This window comes from Zerene cesonia, chromosome Z (genome assembly GCF_012273895.1).
Source record: "Zerene cesonia ecotype Mississippi chromosome Z, Zerene_cesonia_1.1, whole genome shotgun sequence".
Classification (NCBI taxonomy): domain Eukaryota; kingdom Metazoa; phylum Arthropoda; class Insecta; order Lepidoptera; family Pieridae; genus Zerene; species Zerene cesonia.
In genome coordinates, this window is record NC_052122.1 from 1,723,812 (window position 1) to 1,743,496 (window position 19,685).

At 31.4% G+C, this 19,685-nt stretch overlaps 1 protein-coding gene across 1 annotated transcript; it reads left to right on the top strand.

Moving 5' to 3' along the window:
* Nucleotides 1–632: 632 nt before the first annotated feature.
* LOC119835545 (sterol regulatory element-binding protein cleavage-activating protein) lies at nucleotides 633–18,851 on the top strand. Its single transcript, XM_038360448.1, has 22 exons — nucleotides 633–1,000; nucleotides 1,191–1,312; nucleotides 2,036–2,143; nucleotides 2,620–2,728; nucleotides 3,272–3,458; nucleotides 6,097–6,242; nucleotides 6,657–7,829; nucleotides 7,966–8,174; nucleotides 8,982–9,135; nucleotides 9,441–9,534; nucleotides 10,166–10,326; nucleotides 10,797–10,882; nucleotides 10,960–10,994; nucleotides 11,079–11,206; nucleotides 11,647–11,980; nucleotides 12,351–12,537; nucleotides 13,058–13,165; nucleotides 13,589–13,698; nucleotides 14,061–14,208; nucleotides 14,631–14,776; nucleotides 15,128–15,248; nucleotides 15,588–18,851. Exons 1-22 carry the CDS (start codon nucleotides 882–884, stop codon nucleotides 15,716–15,718), a joined length of 4,116 nt encoding a protein of 1,371 aa, XP_038216376.1. The 5' UTR covers nucleotides 633–881; the 3' UTR covers nucleotides 15,719–18,851.
* The last annotated feature ends 834 nt before the right edge of the window (nucleotides 18,852–19,685 follow it).

Here is a 19,685-nt window from a genome sequence, read left to right on the forward strand (position 1 = left end):
ACAAGTTACAACTTACAACTCAAAAAGCGCGCGTTTATCGATAGGTTTTTTTTTTACTCAACTCAAACATCAAAGGCTCACAGCTATACAGCCTCTTGTTTTAATACAGATAAGAAGATACATATTATAGCTAAAAAGTACATATTACGTAAAATTATACTTAAGCAAAAGATGGTTTGAAAAAATAAAAAATAAAGTAAAATTCTATTTATATACATTGAACTATATTGTTTTAATAATTATTGAATGTCTTGACAGTGATTATAGGTTACAACACCACAGTGTCATAAAATTTTATAATTTTTTATTTTTATATCTGATAGTTTACACATTAGTATGCATCGCTGTATACTAGAGAAAAAAAATTTGCTCCACAAAATTATAATAAAATGGGATGCCATTTTGTTGCGCTCGTAACAACATAACATAAATTGCTTCAAACTTTGGATGGTTACTTTTGAGTACATGTAGTGATTGAATGTATAAAAATACTTTTTATGATACTTGTGAAAAAAGAAGATTAAAAATTTTATTGGTTTATCTGTGCATATAGCAAGTTTAAGATTTAATAAGCACTCTGTGGTAATACCCGGAATATGCACAAGTGTCAAATGTCAAAATTGCGTGGTTGCTTTGATCAACTTTGATGACTGATGTAACAGTGCACAGTGAGTATAGCGGTATATTCATGCATGATGCACTTTATTCAAGTAATCCATCTTATTACGACAGGACATGCGAACATCTATAATACTAAGTGCAATATAATTACAAAATGTTTCTCAAACGTTGTCAGTGATGTGAATGTTCATGCAATGGTGTCTTAAAGTTCTCATTTGAAACACGCAGTTGTTCGGACTTATAATTAACATATATCAACAATGACTGGACCTACTTTACCCGAAAGGGTAGCCCAAATATATTATACATATGGGCTCTTTTGCTCATCATATCCAATAACAGCGATAACATTGGCGCTTTCTATTGTTTTGCTATGCTGGTAAGTATTCTTATATTCAATGCAATGCGTTCAGGAGAGGTCATTGCCATTCCTATTCAGTTCCAATAACTTTATTGTCAACATAACAATGAATGTAAGCTTGTACAATGAATTGTCTGTAATAGAAAAATGGATCCACATGCTATAATTGATTTGAATATTGTCACTGTAATATTCTTCAACTTTTCAGCTATCCTCTGCTTAATGTACCTCTACCCGGTAATATACCTACAGTTGTAAATGTGCCTTTTAGTGTAAATGATAAACATTTAGCAAATTCAGAGTGTTCGACCAAACCATGTTTGCATTCAAGTAAGTTTATTTCCATATATATTTTATGTTTTAAAATTAGAAGTAGAGTGAACATAACAATGATTGTTTTCCTGCTCCCATTCTAAAATTACTATTTTTTTAAAACAAAACAAAGCTGACCTTCAACGGTTGTTTTCATACCAGCATGAGAATATTTCAACATTATAATGCTTATAATAGATATGGTTATTGTTTTTGTAAATGCTGTAATAAAATAGTCAAATTAATATTTATGTAATAATGCATTAATAGCCTTTAAATTTGTAACTTACATTGTGACTATGTTATCAAGGCTCTATATAAAAACAGATTATATTAAATAACTAGCTGCTCCCCGCGGTTTCACCCGCGGAAGTCCGTATCCCGTAGGAATATCAAATTAATCATATCTTGTGACAGAGTAAACCGATTTCGATGAAACAAAAACTAAGTTATAACTCAAGTTATGTATAATTTTTGTATATAAACATTGTCTGCATTTAATTCGTAGATTTTACGTGATGTGCGCACAAACAAACAGACAAAAATTTCAAAAATGATGGAAATGGGTTCTGTTAGTTATCTTTTCACACACTGGCTTTTTTTTTTTCAATTTTTTCAATGTACAAAAATGACTTTTCTACATTTATTATATGTATAGATTAGGCAATACTTTAACACACTTAATTGGATAAATTAAGTATTCATGTTTCAATATCACTTACATATTTTAATTTGTTTCAGAAAACTTTGTGCAGTTGGAATATTTATACAATGAAACACAAAAACTTCCATATGTGTGGGTTAAAGACAAGCCACTTCTCTATATTCATCAAATTATAATGAGGATAGGTATAATTTCTTAATACTATAATTGTTTGTTTTCTGTGAATCTTGCTTATAGTTGAAATGCTTTTGAAGATATACAGCAATTTTTTTCTCAGTAAAAAGAAAATACAGCGGAATTTTAATAGAATATTTTTTTGAAATTGCAGTATCACCTGATTTGACCCAAGATACAAAAAATCTTTATTTACTTGATGAAGATGTAGTTTTTTATAAAATGAGTAATTAGAAAATCTATACTGCAGTTTTAAACTTAATTGATAACAAATGAAAAATCAAATCTTTCCCTTTAATAACAACTTCCAAAAGAGGAGGTTCATGTTTGTCCCTATGTTTTTTTTACATACATATAGAATGCAATTTATTTGAAGCTGACAAAAAGTATTATTTTAACTTTAAATTTTTATTTATCTGTATGTTGTAAGCTCCTTTTTTATTCCATCTATATACGAATACATAAAGTATAATGTAATTATAAATAGGTGTGTCACCATGGAACAATAACTTGAAAATGTGGGATGCATTTCGGGCTCCATTACAAGAAGTGTTCAGGTTGCTTGAAGCTGTGAGAAACCATGAAAATCCTGAAACGTATGTATTCTTAACTAGAAAATGCCTTATTTGTGATGCAGTTGCGAATTGGCAGTAAATACATATCTGAAGGAGTTTTATTAATAAATATAAGATTTTGCTTTAGACTCAAGTATTTTGGTGTATCTGAAATAATAATGATAACAAATTTTTTTCATGTGTCTTCAAATGTTGAGAGTGTTATTATTGCGAATGTATAAAAATTTGTGGTGCTCCATTGAATGCGACATTGTGATTATTTTACTATTTGTATGTAATAAATACATTGTAATATTTGATATACATTATTTTTATGAGTATATTGAATAAAAATGTAAGCAGATCTAATAATAACATTACATATATCCTCAATATTAAAGGATCCAATCAATTTTCTATTGTTTAGTTAACACATTGTATGAGCCTTATCCAAGTCAATAATAAAGTATAAAATAAGTAATTACTTACATCACAAACAAATACAACAATTTGAATATTGATCATAAATACTTGTTATTGTATGAGATTAATAAAAATACGATTGTAACAATAATTTCTTTACAGAAAAGAGACACTTTTGCAGCATTGTTATCAAATAGAAGCTATAAAAAAGTCAAATAGTAAAGCGAGTGTGGACCGAGTACTTCCAGAATATAGTTGCCTGTTATTGTCACCAGCTAACCTCTGGCAGCAAAACCTGCAGTCTTTCTCCCTTGATGCAAATATTGTCAATACAATCCACAATTATCAGGTGAATACATAATATTGAATATTTTAAATGTAACATTTGAGTTTACTGAAGCTGTCCGTGGTGATAAAACACTATATATATATAGAATTTCAGAAGTAAGATAGCGTCATAAACTAGACGCAAGCTGTCGACGTCTTGTCCCTATCTGTAGCATTATAAAGTACGTAGCAAAATATACGAACATAACATTAACACTAGTACAAACATACACTTGCTTGAACACCAAACTGATCTACTTCTCAAAGTATAATTAAAATAGTATATAACAATCACATATACTCATGTTATTTTTTTATTCCGTACTATGCTTGTCTAAGAAAGAGACTGCATAGCTGCATAGCATAGCTAAGATAATGTCTCAATTTCTTTAAATATTTTTTTAGTGATGTATTTATTAAGTACCTAGGTATATGATTTTCAACGCTATTTAGGTCATGTCAATGACAGTATAATTATAGTACACAGTACAGGTTAAGTTTATTGTCTTTATGTTAACAATTAACATTCTGGATTTATGTGTTGTTTAATCTTAAAATAAATAACAAGCTAAACTACATTATTGACTTTTTTACAATTGAAAAAAGAATAGCTCAATCCTATAATTTATAATATAAAAAATAGATTATTGTAAAAAATACTAAAAAAAAACGCTTGAATAATAATAATAGAAGCAACAAAATCGTCTCACTTGCTCTTATATAAAATATACGTAAGGAAATTATTTAATACTGGCGACCTTTATCATGATAATAAGATGGACTCATGAATTCATTGTATTGTCACCAATCCTTGATAAGGATACAAAGTTTTATTAAATCTGACCATTAAGTGCTTCAAAACTGAGTCTGAATAAGTCGGTTACATAGAAGTGCATAGGTATTCATAGGCATGCTAAGGTTAGCATAAAAGTGATGCTAATAAAAGCGTGTTCAAAATTAATCTAAGCCTTGAGTCATACTAACATATACAAAACATTAAAAATAAATTTTCTAAACGTAAATTAGCACTGATGAATTGTCTTTAATTTTTTTATTCGTCTTCGTCTTATAAATTTGTGTTATGTATAAAAATTATCAGTCGTTTATTTCATAGAGCTATATACAACCAAAGTCATGCAAATTGCTTCCAAGTGCATGATATTGGATCAATTTTACACTCACGTGGTGAATAACGACGCATGATATAGCGTTTTAAATCGCTATCATAGGGTTCCTACCCTGAAATGGTAAAGAGCCTTAACATAAATTCTCAATAGTAATCAGTTTAAATAATTATCGTCATTAAAAACACCTACTGTTTACACGGATAGTTCTTAAGGTGTATGGTAAATACTATATACAATTTTTTAATTTAATACATTTCATATTATCCTATTTCTAGTCTACATTAAGGAAAAACTGAAAACCTTATTTTAACATAAGAGCTAAAAGTAAAAAATTGGCTTAGATAATCCTTAGATATCCTTAGATAATAAAAACGCGCTTAGATAATCCTAACCTACGTATTAAATAGAATAAATGCGCCTAGTACTCATTAATATATTAATATATGTTTTCAGATAGATACAAAAATATTCCGAGTGTTATCAATTTTAGTAATTGTAAATATTTTAGAACGACGAAATAGAAAACCATACAATCTTATCGATTAATTTGTTTAAACGAGAACACAAATGTAACCAATGTCCACTGTTATCAAATTAAACTCGGTGAAACATCTGAAGACATAAATTTTAAATACGAAAATTGTCCTTTGCCATAGGAATGCCTATTTCACGAACGATTTTATCGCACATGGTTGTAGTGCACACCCTTGGTTGCATGCATATAATTGGCGAAAACGATCAGCCATATTCACTTCTGAGAATATCAGTCACAAGTGAATAACTAGCAACTAGTATTATTGTTTTTCTCAGGTCAATCAAAGACGCAAATTGATATTATATAAAAATGTTACTGCTGTAAAAAGTTGTTTCACTCCTAGTTCTTTAGTTTCTTAACCAATCATCCTGATGATTCATTATTCGTTGAAAGATAAGTTGTATTTAATCAAGATAGTGAAGATAAAAATATACCATAATATTTGTTTCAACTTGATTAATTTATTTATGCCAAATATATGTTTAAATATATTGCAATTATCTTGATGATGTTAAAAACCTTTTGAGAATTAGTTGTCTTGCTAAGATAGGCTGCTTTTATTCAATTCAACAAAGTAGTTGAGGGTTTCGTAAAGCATCTTTATCCTAATTTCAATATAAACTTGCGTTTCGCCCTCCACCATCATATTATTTTATTAAGACGTAATCTTAAAATGCCTTTCTTTGTTTTTATCTATTTACACTTTGTCGCTATACTTATTTTCTTACTAACCAGAATTATTCTGATTAGTTTTTTAAACTAAAATCTCATAAGATTTGGGAGCTCCATTGGCATACGCCTCCTTATGATGATAGATGATTTATGTATTCTCTTCATTTATTTTATGGGTTTTGGTTTAGTTTATGGGTTTGCAAATATATTTCTTATAATAAATATATAAATATTTAATGTATACGCACGAAACACGGATCAGAATAAATTTAATGTTTATATTTCATAAAATAAAATGCAATTAAAATAAGATGTTCCTTTTCTAGAATATTCTAAAAGGCAAGGCTTCTATCGCAGAAATGGCATTCGGTATGCATATCCGAGATACTGGTATAAAGCGATACCCGCTGCGGGCTCGGCCTCGTGTTCTACAATATGCCGTTACAATATTTTATGAAAATGCAGATCAAAGGTTTGTAAAGTAAACACGAATTACCGTAATTAATCAAACAATTATCGTTATTTGAAAAATATACAGTTAAAACGTTATTAAAGTGAATCTAAAATTTAATATAATACAAATTTTTAATGTTTTCCTTTTTAGGTTTAAGCGATTGATGTGATATTATTAATTGTTATATCCACTATAGTAATAAATGTAATAATATAATAATAATTGTAATAAAGTGTTCCTCGCTTTTATTGTCGATAGACGGAAATATTTAGACTTTACTAAAATGCTTCACATTTCATGGTAGGAAACTAGCTTCACTTATCAATGCTTTTACATATTTATCAGCAAATAATGTGTTCAAAAATCGTTCGATGTCAGTTGAATTATCAGTTATTATTATATTGTTTATCTTAATTGTTATTATTATTTCAGATTCATTAATACTCTTACGAGTAAGTTGAAAGATATGTATCCGTTATATCAAGAAACACTGAACACAAACGCGCAAGAAGTCACTTTGATTTATTATCCAGGACAGTTTAACTATCACGAATTAGTTCCGTTACTCATATCACTCGTTGGAATATTTCTCTACGTTTATTTTTCTGTTAGAAAAATAGAATTCATAAAATCTAAATTAGGCTTAGCGGCGTGTTCCGTAGTAACAATTGCCGGCAGTTTATCAATGTCTATGGGAATATGCTTCTATTTCGGTTTCTCCCTAAGCCTTCAAGGAAAAGAAATTTTTCCCTATCTAGTCATAATCGTTGGCCTCGAGAATATTTTGGTACTGACAAAGAGCGTGACGTCGACGGACTCAAGATTAGACGTTAAAATTCGTTTGGCTCAAGGTCTCAGCAAGGAGGGATGGTCGATCACAAAAAACTTACTCACAGAAATAACAATTTTAACCGTGAGCTTGTTCACGTTCGTGCCCTTCATTCAAGAGTTTTCGATTTATATGATCGTGAGTCTCATCTCGGATTATTTCGTGCAAATGATGTTTTTCGCTCCTATACTCGGTATAGATGTGAGTCGAATGGAATATTTGCCAGAGCAGAATAATAAGTTACACTTGAAAGAATATTTTAGTTCGAGTTACGCTTTGAACTGGAGATATAGTAATGGCTACGACGATCATAGCTTGTCTCCTCAAAGAATGACTAAGTCGAAGTCGCATCCAAGATTAAACGGTTTGGCCCAAAATAGTCCCACAGATGTAGTTGCGAAAAGGAATTCTAGTCCCGGAACGCCGGACAATCGTGTCCCAAAGCGGATTCGTTTAGTCAATATGTGGGCAAGAACGAGATTTTTCCAAAGAGCCTTCATGGTGTGGATGCTCGTTTGGATATCAATGATTGTTTATAATTCTGGGATCGTAGAGTACTTCATAACAAATGTTGATAAAGACTCATCTACAGAGAGAAACAAAAGCGCTGACAATGTAACACCTAGAACGACTCTGTATATGAATTATAACAATAGTGGACGGCATCCATTGGTATTTTCGCCTCTGCTTGATGTCGTTGAGGGTGAGAAGGTGGCAGTCGACGAAAATGATACTATTTATTTGAAACATTCCTCACATTCTCGTCCCTGGACTAGGTGAGTTTTATGTATTCAATAAAACCCCGTTAATATAAACGCGAATTCATTCTTCATTTTTTGTAGTTATTCTAAGCAAGAATAACATTGCTTTTCATTTTACCATGAACCTTTTCTAATTTCCATAAACATTTAGGTTGACTCCCTACCACTGGTCGGCCATCCTGTCCCAATACAACGAGACCCTGGCGGGTAAGTACGTGGTGGTGTTGCCACCTCTGCTGGTGAGTCATCGGGTGAGTCCAGAAGTGGCGGCCGGTGTGCGGCATCCGGACGAGCGCGACCCGCCGCCGCTGCGCTGGCAGGCCTTGGCCGCCGCTCTAGACCCTATTGATATATTACCCGGTGAGTGCTTTGTGCTTTCTTCTTGTCTGGTTAAAGTACATAGATTTGGATTAAATAGTAAATTCAGAGTTTGATCGTCTTAATTCATTAGGCCATATTTGTTCCCACTGGATTTGGATACAGATTCCTTATGATGGTTTAAAAAGTTTAATATAATAAATAACATATAATGGCTGAGCTATGCAATAAATGTCATAAATATTAAATTTGTTTGTTTACTATCTGCATAGACAGTTTGAACCAAATCATTGAAGAATAAATGCCTCCTAAAGTACGTTTTGAAGGTAAATTTGTTTTAATGCATTTTATCGAGTGCGTTGTTTTAAGTTTTGTATTAAATAATTAACAAGATAAAAAAAACGATGAACATATTTACATACATTATACCTTAATAGAGAAGTAGCATATTAAATCGAAATTTATCATCTTTTCTAAATATCTCATGCTAATATCTCGTACAGGTTACTTGAGGTTAGAGTTTCCGTAGCCTGTATTCTGGGAGCTTTGTGTATAATAGCGTATAGCTAGCTGTCACTCTTACTATAAGATGTAACATTATCGCGCTTAAAGATAGACACATAAAATAAAAGATTTAATTCAATATTGCATTCGATGTAAGCTGTCGCTTTGGATACACGCGTGTTTTGCTGGAGCGTGGTAACAGTTTCGATTCAGTGTGGTATGACAATTTCTTGAAAATAATTTTAATCTAGTTTGACTAAAACTGTGTTATTATTTATGATTTTGTTCTATTTTTGTAGGTATTTTGATACTTTCCTTATTTTTTTTGAGTAACTTTTGTTTTAGAATTTGACTTGATCGAGAGCAAAGGGCAGCAGCAATGGGGTAAGGGGTCTGAAATACCAATCTATCCGACGACACCTATGGAAATTTTACTATTGACGATACTCTGTTCAATTAGTATAGCTGTGATCGCTTATATGATGGTAGTATTATATAGGTGAGTTATTTTTATCAACGATACGATTTTATACAGACAATTTTTAGTTCAAGAATCAATTTTATTAAATTCTCTCATAATATTAAATTTTATTAACAATCTTAAATATTATAGTTAATACTTAGTACTCTAAAATTAGTAAGGTATAATTTTTCTATTAGTGTATATCCAATTTAGTTTTTGCTTTGTTGTTAATAATTGAATTATAACTGCAAAATTGCCAGAACTAGAGTAATTTATTTCCTTGGCTATATGTGTAAAAAGAAAGAAACGAATAGAGAATTTATGTCTAGCTTTGTGTTTAGGTGCATTTGCTCCCGACACTACGCAGAATGGCGCGCCTCTTGGAACGAAGATGACGAGTACAGAAAAATTATAGCGAAGCAACCTGCAGTACAAGTAATTAATTTGTTAATATCAATCGTTTTACTGTTGGTACTTATTGTGTTACAAGATTATTCAACTAATTTCTCGATTATTCAATTCGATTATTCTATTGTTTCGTGAACATATTTTATATTTGCATTTATAGAGAAATTGACATTGAAGATAATTAAACCTCACTAGGTTGTAATTAAAAAACACGTTAATTGCGAGTCAGAGTCACGATACTAGAGGGTCCGTACAGATAATCTTAAGAGTAACTGCAAACACAATTGGTCACCCATCCAATTTATTACTGTGCCAATAGTTACGTCTCGATATTTTTTATAACATGGTGTTATTGTGGCAACAGACACACATCTTGTTAAATAGTTTCAACTGTCTTATTATCACGATTTATGAGATACATCCTGGTGATAGACGGACGGACAGCCAAACCATAGTAATACAATCGGGAGTCGGGACTATTTACCATTTGAATACGCAATCCTAAAAATATCGGTTGAATTGAGTAATTGCATTTAGTACAATAAGATTTCTCGTTCATTTACATAATATCAGTATTTTTTATTCTGTTCTGCTTAATAATTGTTGTAAATAAGTAATTCTCTAGTAATAGTTTGTTATATGATTTTTTTTCCTCCAGTTGGTCATGGAAGCAGTTCCCCTAGTAGTTGCTGGTCACAGTCAAGAGGTAGAATGTCTAGTCACAGATGGGGAAAAAATTGTAAGCTCATGTCTACAGGGAAACATTAAAGTTTGGGATTCGCTCAATGGTGAAATCATTACCAACATCGATCGTAGTGCGTGAGTATATATTTTATTATGACACTAGCTTACCCGACAGACATTGTCCTATCATATCGCGAACTGTCAGACGCGTGAAGTTTATATAGCCGATATTATATCCAGCTTATTTATTTTGGATTTTTAATAAAGAATACTAATTATCGACATTGCTCCAACCGTCCACGTGTGTCGTGCTCACGGGAAATTAAAATTGATTTTTATATATATAGAAGACTAGCGGTCCGCCCCGGCTTCGCCCGCGGTACATATATAGCCTTCCTCAATAAATGGGCAATCTAACACTGAAAGAATTTTTCAAATCGGACCTGTAGTTCCTGAGATTAGTGCGTTCAAACAAACAAACTCTTCAGCTATACAATATCAAGTATAGATTATAACCGGATTTATAAGTGCTAGCTAGCTGGCTTGTATTTAAATTTTTTTATTGATTGGTTAATTTGTGATGATTGTATTTTTATTCTCAATAGCTATTTCAAATTAGAAATGGAAATGTGCGATAAAGCAAATAACAAGAGGAATATGGAAGATTCTGATTTCCATCCTGTAATTCAAGGTAAATTAAATTATTATTGTTCCCATATCTTACATATATTATTCAGATATTCATGTCTATTTTTTTTATTCTTTCAGAGTCACATGACTTAGATATTATACAAAGGCCTGAGGTTTGTATATTTTTATACCTTTAATGATTGCAATAATTACGTTTGATTTTATATCTTTTAAGAATTGATTACATCGCTTTATAGGTGCGTTTACGAAGGGGTGTTTTGAATAATCACCTGAGTCGATTGCAATTTCAAACGAGTAAACGAAATCCGTCTTTGTGTCTCCCAGTTGCTGAAAATACCAAATATAACTTTGCTAAGACATTTAGGTAAGGCGTGTTATAATTTCAATAATATTTTTTTAAAAGTGCATTTGTTGTTTTAGTTCTTATTGTTTTGTAATGAAGATGTATTTAAAAGTACTGGCACATGGTACGTTTAGGTTAAATGACGGCGCAGGCGCCAGACGTTGGTAGTTAAAAACAAATCAATGATTAATTAGGTTCAATCTATTTAACTTCTAATGCTATTGACTTTAAATATAATATTAACATCATCACGAAACTTTACCACGAATTGTAAAATGATGTACTGTTATAGATAAAGTAATTAATGATTATATTATAATTTAGTTATTAATATTTATATATTAATATTATTAATGATTATATTAAAATTTTAACTTGTGTGTAAATGTGGTTTGGATGAAGGTGATTTGAAGCTTAGAAATTTAAATAATTATTGTAATGTTACTTATTCTCGTTCACAGAGATCTGTACTTATCTGACGAGCACGACATGTATGAAACGAAAGAAAATATGGACATTAATAAGTATAGTGCAAATAGAGAGTTCTGTGGTAATCATGTTAACGAGAAAATAATTGATGAAAGTACTTATGTGAATAGTGATAAAGTGTTAAAGAATACCCATGAGGTGTTGAGCAAAAGTGATCGTGGAGATGCAGCGACCAATTCGAACTGGAGGGCGAAACCTATGAGGGAAACCCCGGTGTGGTGTATGGACTATTGCAATGATCTTATCATATTGGGCTGTGCAGACGGAAGGTTGGAGTTTTGGGAGGCGACATCTGGTAAATTGAAGGTAATTCCTACAACGCTTCAACTGAGAATAGCGTCGATTTTGCGCCATTTTGTGTCGTCAAAAGGAATTCTGAGTAAATCGTATTTTCAACCGACTTCAAAAAAGGAGGAGATTAGAAATTCGTCTATAAAATTCTCTTTTTAGGTCAACCGATTTTTATGACTCTGTTTCAGTTAGAAAGCTGGTGCCTGCCATGTAGGTTCATTTGAATATGGTCTAGTTCTAACAACTTGATGGCGGCTGCGCTTTTGTTAAAAATAACAATTCAAATGACATTTGTCTCGAAATGTTGAGGAAAAAGCGTTGAGGATTTGCGTATCGAGTATCGACTAATATCGCATAGTTCTAATATAAAGATTAACAATCGCAGTGTGTATGGTGGTGTATGGAGAAACGGCCGAGCGGCACTGGTGTGACGCACGTGAAAGTGTTGGGCGGGGGGCGGCGGATATGCGTCGCGCTGCTCACCGGCCACGTGACGCTGTACCGACTGGACGCGTACAACGCGGCGTCCGGCGCGCACGTCGACTGGCGGTTTAGCACTGCGCATCGACGGAGTGAGTGATTTTTTTTTTTTTTTCTTATAACTATATTGTTGCAAGTTTTTTTTTTTATTATTACAGTGAGCAATAGGGTTTGGTAAATCGTAATATATAAAAATTACGTGTCACATTGTTTGTCCGCTGTGGACTCTTAAACTACACATACAATTTTAATCAAATCTGTATACTATGTGAAGTTTGATCCAACCAAGAAAAAGATTGGATAGTTTTTATTATTTCAATAACGGTATGTTATCGGTGCCCGGGCGGTGCCGGGACTGGTAGCTAGTTTTAATAAATATCGTCTTTTTGATTGAACTTTGTTGACGATATTCTATATTAAATAAGTGGAAAAAAGGTGACATCATCCACTTGATTGCCAGGAGTAGTTGGGTAAGAATAGTTACTATAAACAGTTAGTTATAATGACTATTTCACCCAATAGATTCCCACAGTATTCACTTCTTCAAAATATTATTTATACTAAATATCACCTTTATTCGTATAGAGAATAAATTAAATGGCTTTATTACAGCGCACAAGAGGACAGGTTCAGCTGATTCACTAAGGTGTGGCATGGAAGATCAAATGGCTCGGAGCAGAATGAGCTTTTCGTATGAAGCTGAAAATAGTGATGGTGAAGGTTATTATTAATGGCCTGTTTCATTAATATCGTATATTATACATATTAATATATAATTATAATAAATATAATGTATAATGTTATAGTAGTGTATCATGAATATGTTTTTGTCTGCCAATGAGGAAAATAGTGCTATTGAAGTTGTGATAGCATGCAATAAATAAAATTGATTCCACAATATCAATATCACAATAGTAGCTTGTATCACTTTTTAGCCTCCTTCACACACAAAAATCGTCCCAATTCGGACCTAAAATTTCCCTGCAAACACAAAAAGTTTTTTGTCATTCGGTCAGCCACAGAGTTATCACGTAACAAAACATGAAAAATTCTGTGGATGTGGTCTGTCTCTTTTCATTTTCGAACCTTCAATCAAAAATATAATTAAAATGAATATAACGAATTTTTTATATTGTATTTTAGAAGTGGTATGCGTTCGCGTCGCACACTGCCGGCCGCATCAGCAACCAATCAATGAGCTGCAATCTGAAGGAGGTCGTATACTCACTGGTGGACAAGACCATGTGCTTAAAGTAAGATATTTTATATATTTCTTTCGTACGCGTTTCAGACACTGAACTCCTAAAGGTCTGGACTGATTTTAATAAAATTTGGGTGTCCTCAGGTGGATTCGAGATCGTTGGAACGAGCGAATAATTATTAATATAGCGTTATATTTATTTTCATCGTACAAAATCTGCTTTAGAACACTCCGGATTATTGTCATTTAGTATTCTTTTCAATGAAAAAGTAAGATAACACGTTAATCTTATTACGCGCTTTTTATTAGTAGTTGAATAAGAACTTTTGGACTTCATCAGTCGATAGCCGCTGGTAGTATGAAAAGTAGTTAAAAATAAAAATTATTTATTCTATGTAAAACATATATTTTCAGGTATTTTCAAGTCCGGATCTAACGCAGCTATTCACGCTTCACGGACATTGCGGGCCAATAACGAGTTGTTTCATAGATCACGCAAATCCCACTATAGCGGGCAGTGGTTCACAAGATGGTTTACTGTGTGTATGGGATTTACATACGGGTGAGTGTTTTCGCCATTTCTTGCAGAAATAAGAAAGAAAGAAGAGGTGTTTGTTGTCGATACATACCGGTATGTTCAAAAAGTTTTTTTTTTGCCATTTTAAACAATCAATCGTATTCCAGGAGATAGATATCTATCTATCTAATCTATCTTAGGGTATCTACCCTGGTACTGTGCAGGAGGATAAACTCCCGATTCATATTACATAAAAGCGATTAAATATAGAGTAGAGTCACCCACACTACGCTATTTTTAATGAACGCCATTGTTTTCTATTTGCGGGGATTAAAAACATTCACAACAGAGATTCGATCTAACAAATCCTTTCAAATATTATGTAAAATAACAATTAATAAAATTGATGTACGTATAATTTTTTCAATATATCTTCCTGTTAAATATAGTATAATGTTATATTACAGGTGCGTGTCTATATAGCATGCAGGCGCACGATGGCGCAGTGACGTCACTAACGTATACGGCCTCGTACGTGGTGTCTGCAGGCGCGGACGAACGGCTCTGCATATGGGACAGATTTCAGGGACATATGCTTAATTCTATACACATTGTGAGATATATTTTATTTTTTACGCGATAATATGAAACGTAAAGGATGTATTTAAAGTAGAGTACATTTTATTAATTTAATATGTATGATACGTTGTCTATTTAAAGTCTGTAATATATTTCAGATAAACCAAATAACTGTTTTGAATCACCCGCGATTCTTGCAGTCTCTCTGCTTGCGACCGCGCAAGTTCGAAAGGGTCGGATGATCTATAACGAATTTAATAAATCCGACTACAAAAGTTTAATTTCTTAAAATGTCCGAATTGAAGCCCGCTCATAATATCAAAATTCACACATTGAAATAAATTTAAAATGATCTAATGTTTTTTATTATTTTTCTTCTCGTAAGGGTTTAAACTACATGAGTCGTATGCTACCTTTGACTCATACTCTCTTAGTGATGGGCGATAGAAGTGGACTAACAGCTTACGATTTAAGTAGTGGAGATGTCATACGAAGGGTTTTGTTTGGTAAGATTATTCATTAAATAAGTGAGAAAAGATTTTAAATATCTTCTATTGAAAGATTCATTGATTACTGAAAAACTTAAATTTCAACTTATTGAAAATACGTTATATAAGGAATATTGGACGGTTTTAGTCTATACTAAAGTCTATACTTTTAACGAGTAAAACTAAATCTAGTACTAAATGTGTTATAACAAATACAATTGAATCTTTAGAACAAATGAAGTAGAATAAATTAGAAAAAAAAAAATTCTAAATGCTTGATCGAATTGTGTCATTACGTCCGATGCTGTAACTACAGTTGCTATGTAGAAATATTTATATTGCAATTTTTGTCTTCAGGTCAAAGCGACGGCTGCATATTCGTGCGACAAATACTCCCGCTAAAAGACGCGATAGTCTGTGACTACGCGAACCAATTGCGTATCGTGCGATTCCCGCTTGTTTCCAGGTTTGATATGAAAAATGAATAGCTATCGGAACTTGGTGATATATATGGTTATAGCGTGATTGCTACGAATACTATACGAATACTATGCGAAATTATTTCTCGGATTTGTTGAGCTCAAATCTCCATGTGTGCACTGACGTGCTGCCATTGATACTAAGTATTGATGAAACAATGACCCTAACTATTTTTTTATTCTATGAGAATGTATCCAACATCCTTCACCCATAATTGTGAATGATTAATGTTTTATAGAGATACGTACACCTAACATATAGTGAGACATGTAACAATGCTTAATATAAGTATCATTTTTAAGTCTTCAAATATAAAATAAAACTGTTTTCCATTAGTTTTATCAGACTAGCAATAAACGATTTTTCCAAACTCCAAAGAGAGCTAAACTAAACATCAACTCTACAGTTTATTAAGTGTAAGTCAATATTATTTATTGAAATGAAAAATGAATTTAATTATATCAATTTGAATTGATTTACAATGAATATATAACGTAACTCTCGCCATGTTTTTACATACTATTATTGTATAGCTTCTCGAATATTCTCAACACAAATAGATAGTTATTGCTGATCAACATTCTAACGTAAAATGTTTAGATATGGAATTTACAGCATACCTTTTTTCATTTCCATAAACGCATTACGCACATAATTGATTATTATGGAATAGTTAAATAAATTGTGTCCTAAAACAACCTTCGGTGTTATATTGCACGATTGATAGAGAGTAATAGCTCTGCTATCATATCCTATTTGTTACTTTAAAAACCCCTTTCTTCCAATTTCCGAATTTATATAATTCTTTACAAATGAGCCCTATGTATCGTCTGGAAGTTAAACTTTCAGGAATTCTTTGTAATTTTGTTTTGAATGTCGTCACACGATTGAAATACTCTTTTTAAATTGTATGAATGTAAAACTGGCCCTATTTTTGAACTATTTGTTTTGTTTATTAAATGAACACTATTTGTCCACCTGGCATGATTATCAATGATGTCATTTTAATATGGGTAATAAAGTGGTTTGTTGTTGAACGCGTTAATCTCAGGAGGTACTGGGTCGAGTTGAAAAGAAATATATTTATGTTGATAGTCCACTTATCGAGGATTGTTAAAGGCTAATAATATAGTGCTGCGACAAATAGCAGCGGAGCAATGAAAAGTGCGAGTGAAGCTGCAAGGCACAGCTAGCTTATTATAAAAATTGTTATAGAGTTTATTATTAAAATCATTTTTCTATCTTTTGCCTATTATTTAAATAAGAATGTCAAGTTAAACGTTTATGATGTTTTCTTTATTTATTGAACAACATTTTAGTTGTAAATTATGCTACTGCTATAATTGCTTAAGTTGTACTAATTTATTAGAAATGTTGAAATCAAAATTTAGATATGTGTTTCTATATAGTGAGTATATGAGTTATGTAAGTTATTAATTATATTATAAATTATTATAATTATATTAATTAATTATAATTATATTATTTACTACAAAGCGAACAATAATTTTATATTCTCGAAGCATAAATGGGGTAATAAAGCTTAAAAATTTAATTATCATCTCATCTATGCTATGAGCAAAATAACTTTTGTATACCTAAATACATGTGAATTCGATATAACTGATTTTGATCTGAGTGTAAAATGACAGACATAAGCGTAAGTTTCATATCGTGTATATTTACTATTTTTCGTGATAAATATTTTTATATTTATTTATCGGACCTTTCAAAATGGTATGAGGTATTTGACTGTGTGAATATACAGTTGCAATTGCTTGTATAAGATGTTTTATAATACAATAAAGGACAATACTTCATTGTGTACGTTGGGACATTATTTTGTGCCCTGAACCAATGAATTAAATGTAAAAAATCGAGAGCGATAGAAAGAAGTTTTGAAAGTATGACTATGTTCTTAATTAATATCAAATACTATCACGTTTTTGTATAACATAAATGTGTGATAATGTGAAAACCGATTTATTTTTTTATGCCTATATATCTGTTAAATATTTATGAATGTGTTTCGGAAACATCTCATTTAACTACCAATATGAGCGGAGCCTGAGCCCAGTTAGAGCAAAGATAAAGGTAATCTTTTTTCAAAATATTTTCATTCAAAAATCACCAAGACCTAAATTGTATTTGCGACATCACAATTTTGTATATAAAAAATACGTTTTATGTTTTTGTGCATTAATTAGGCGTTTATTAATATAAAAAAAGTAAAGGACGGTGCCATTAATTAAAATACTGGTTATTTTATTTAACAATCGTACTTAATTGGTTATTAGTACTATTGCGTGTATGTCGTGTTTTGGTAATAAGAATGATTGTAGGCATGTTAATTGACTATCTTATTATATGAATGCAATAAAATTTTGACTGTAAATTAACTATGTATATCCGATAAGTTATCCTCTCTTCCTTTCCTCAATCCGTCCCTCTTCCTCATCGTATTTGACATGTTTAAAATTGTTAAGCAACATGGGATATCCATTTATGGTGCATACACACATTCGAGTTCGCTAATCGCCTCGGGATTCGACAAAACATTCGTATAAGAGTGTCGAAGCCCACCACCATTCATGCATTCGTCTTCCTTTTCCCCTTAAAACACATAATCGCTCCGCTAATCACCCCGCTATTCGCGGAATTGTGTAAATGCACCATTAGATATTACATTTGCTATGTTAATAACTCATCTTTATTATAAAACTCATTAGAAATAATTAAATCAACACGATCTCAATAACAGTTTGAAATTAAAAATCCATTTTTTGCTCGCCTGTTAAAACTGTCATCTGTTTTGTAGTGTTGCTTGCAGGGCCAGCTTTAGTGTTGTATGCATTTTTAGTTAATCCTTTTTTAGTTTTGTTACATAGTTGTAATATTTTATTTAATGCTTTGTTTTAACATAGTGGGTTGTTCTTATTTATGTAACGTTCTAAAGTACGGTATCTTAGGTAGATAATAATTAATATTTCTAGAAGACATTAATTTTTATACAAATGTAATCATTAATTTTGGGATTTCTTAGTTTGTAAAATCTTATTTATTCACACATATTCCTGCTTTCACTACGTATTGTAATAATTCATTATAAATGAAATATTTTTAATAAATGTTTTGTTATAATTTTTTTTCTTTAAAATTGACGTTCCTCAAACCTAATATAAATAATTCTTAGAATATTATTTGATTAAAATCCCTGCTGACATCGAATACATTCCATTCGATATTTTCTTCATAAAAAAAATAATAAAAAATTAATTCCTATCGGGATCAAAATTGTCAAAATTAAAACTTGTGTTACTCTTTCCTTGAGAGTCCATTAACATTGGTCTGCAACAAATTCCTCTTATAAATATATGATAAATATGAAGAGGTTAACATGCTGAATCTAGATCTGGGTTTGATAGAAAAAGAGTGCACCGCTGAGGACATTCAGGAAGGGGATATTCAGCTGTCTTGGTGTAGTTCTGAAGAACATGTTGTTATCCTTTGTTTTCATGTAGTGTTTTGCTGTTTGAAATAAATGAAGGAAACATTGTGAATTTTAATATTATTCTGAGAAGAAAAATATGTAGGTACACTAATACTATAAAAAGGAAACTTAATTTAATATGTTCGCAAAGTTGTGATTATATAATTAAGAACGATTTAAAGTTGTCTAAACCGTGTCGTACGCAGAGTCAAAATAGCCTCATTAATAGAGCATCGTGGCTTAGTTAGAAAATTTCATTTAAAAAATTTTAAAATTTACTTTCCCACACTGGAAAAATAAGAAAGTTTTTGGCATGTTTTTAGATATTTTCATCAATGAATACAGTGAATCAATAGAAAACTTTAGCCTAACTGAAAGAAATAAAAAAATGCATGTAACGAAGTTTTGCGCAGTAGTTAAAAAATAAATTTACTTCGTTCGCGTTTTTAATTATATGACGATTAGTCATATTTCATATAAACTAG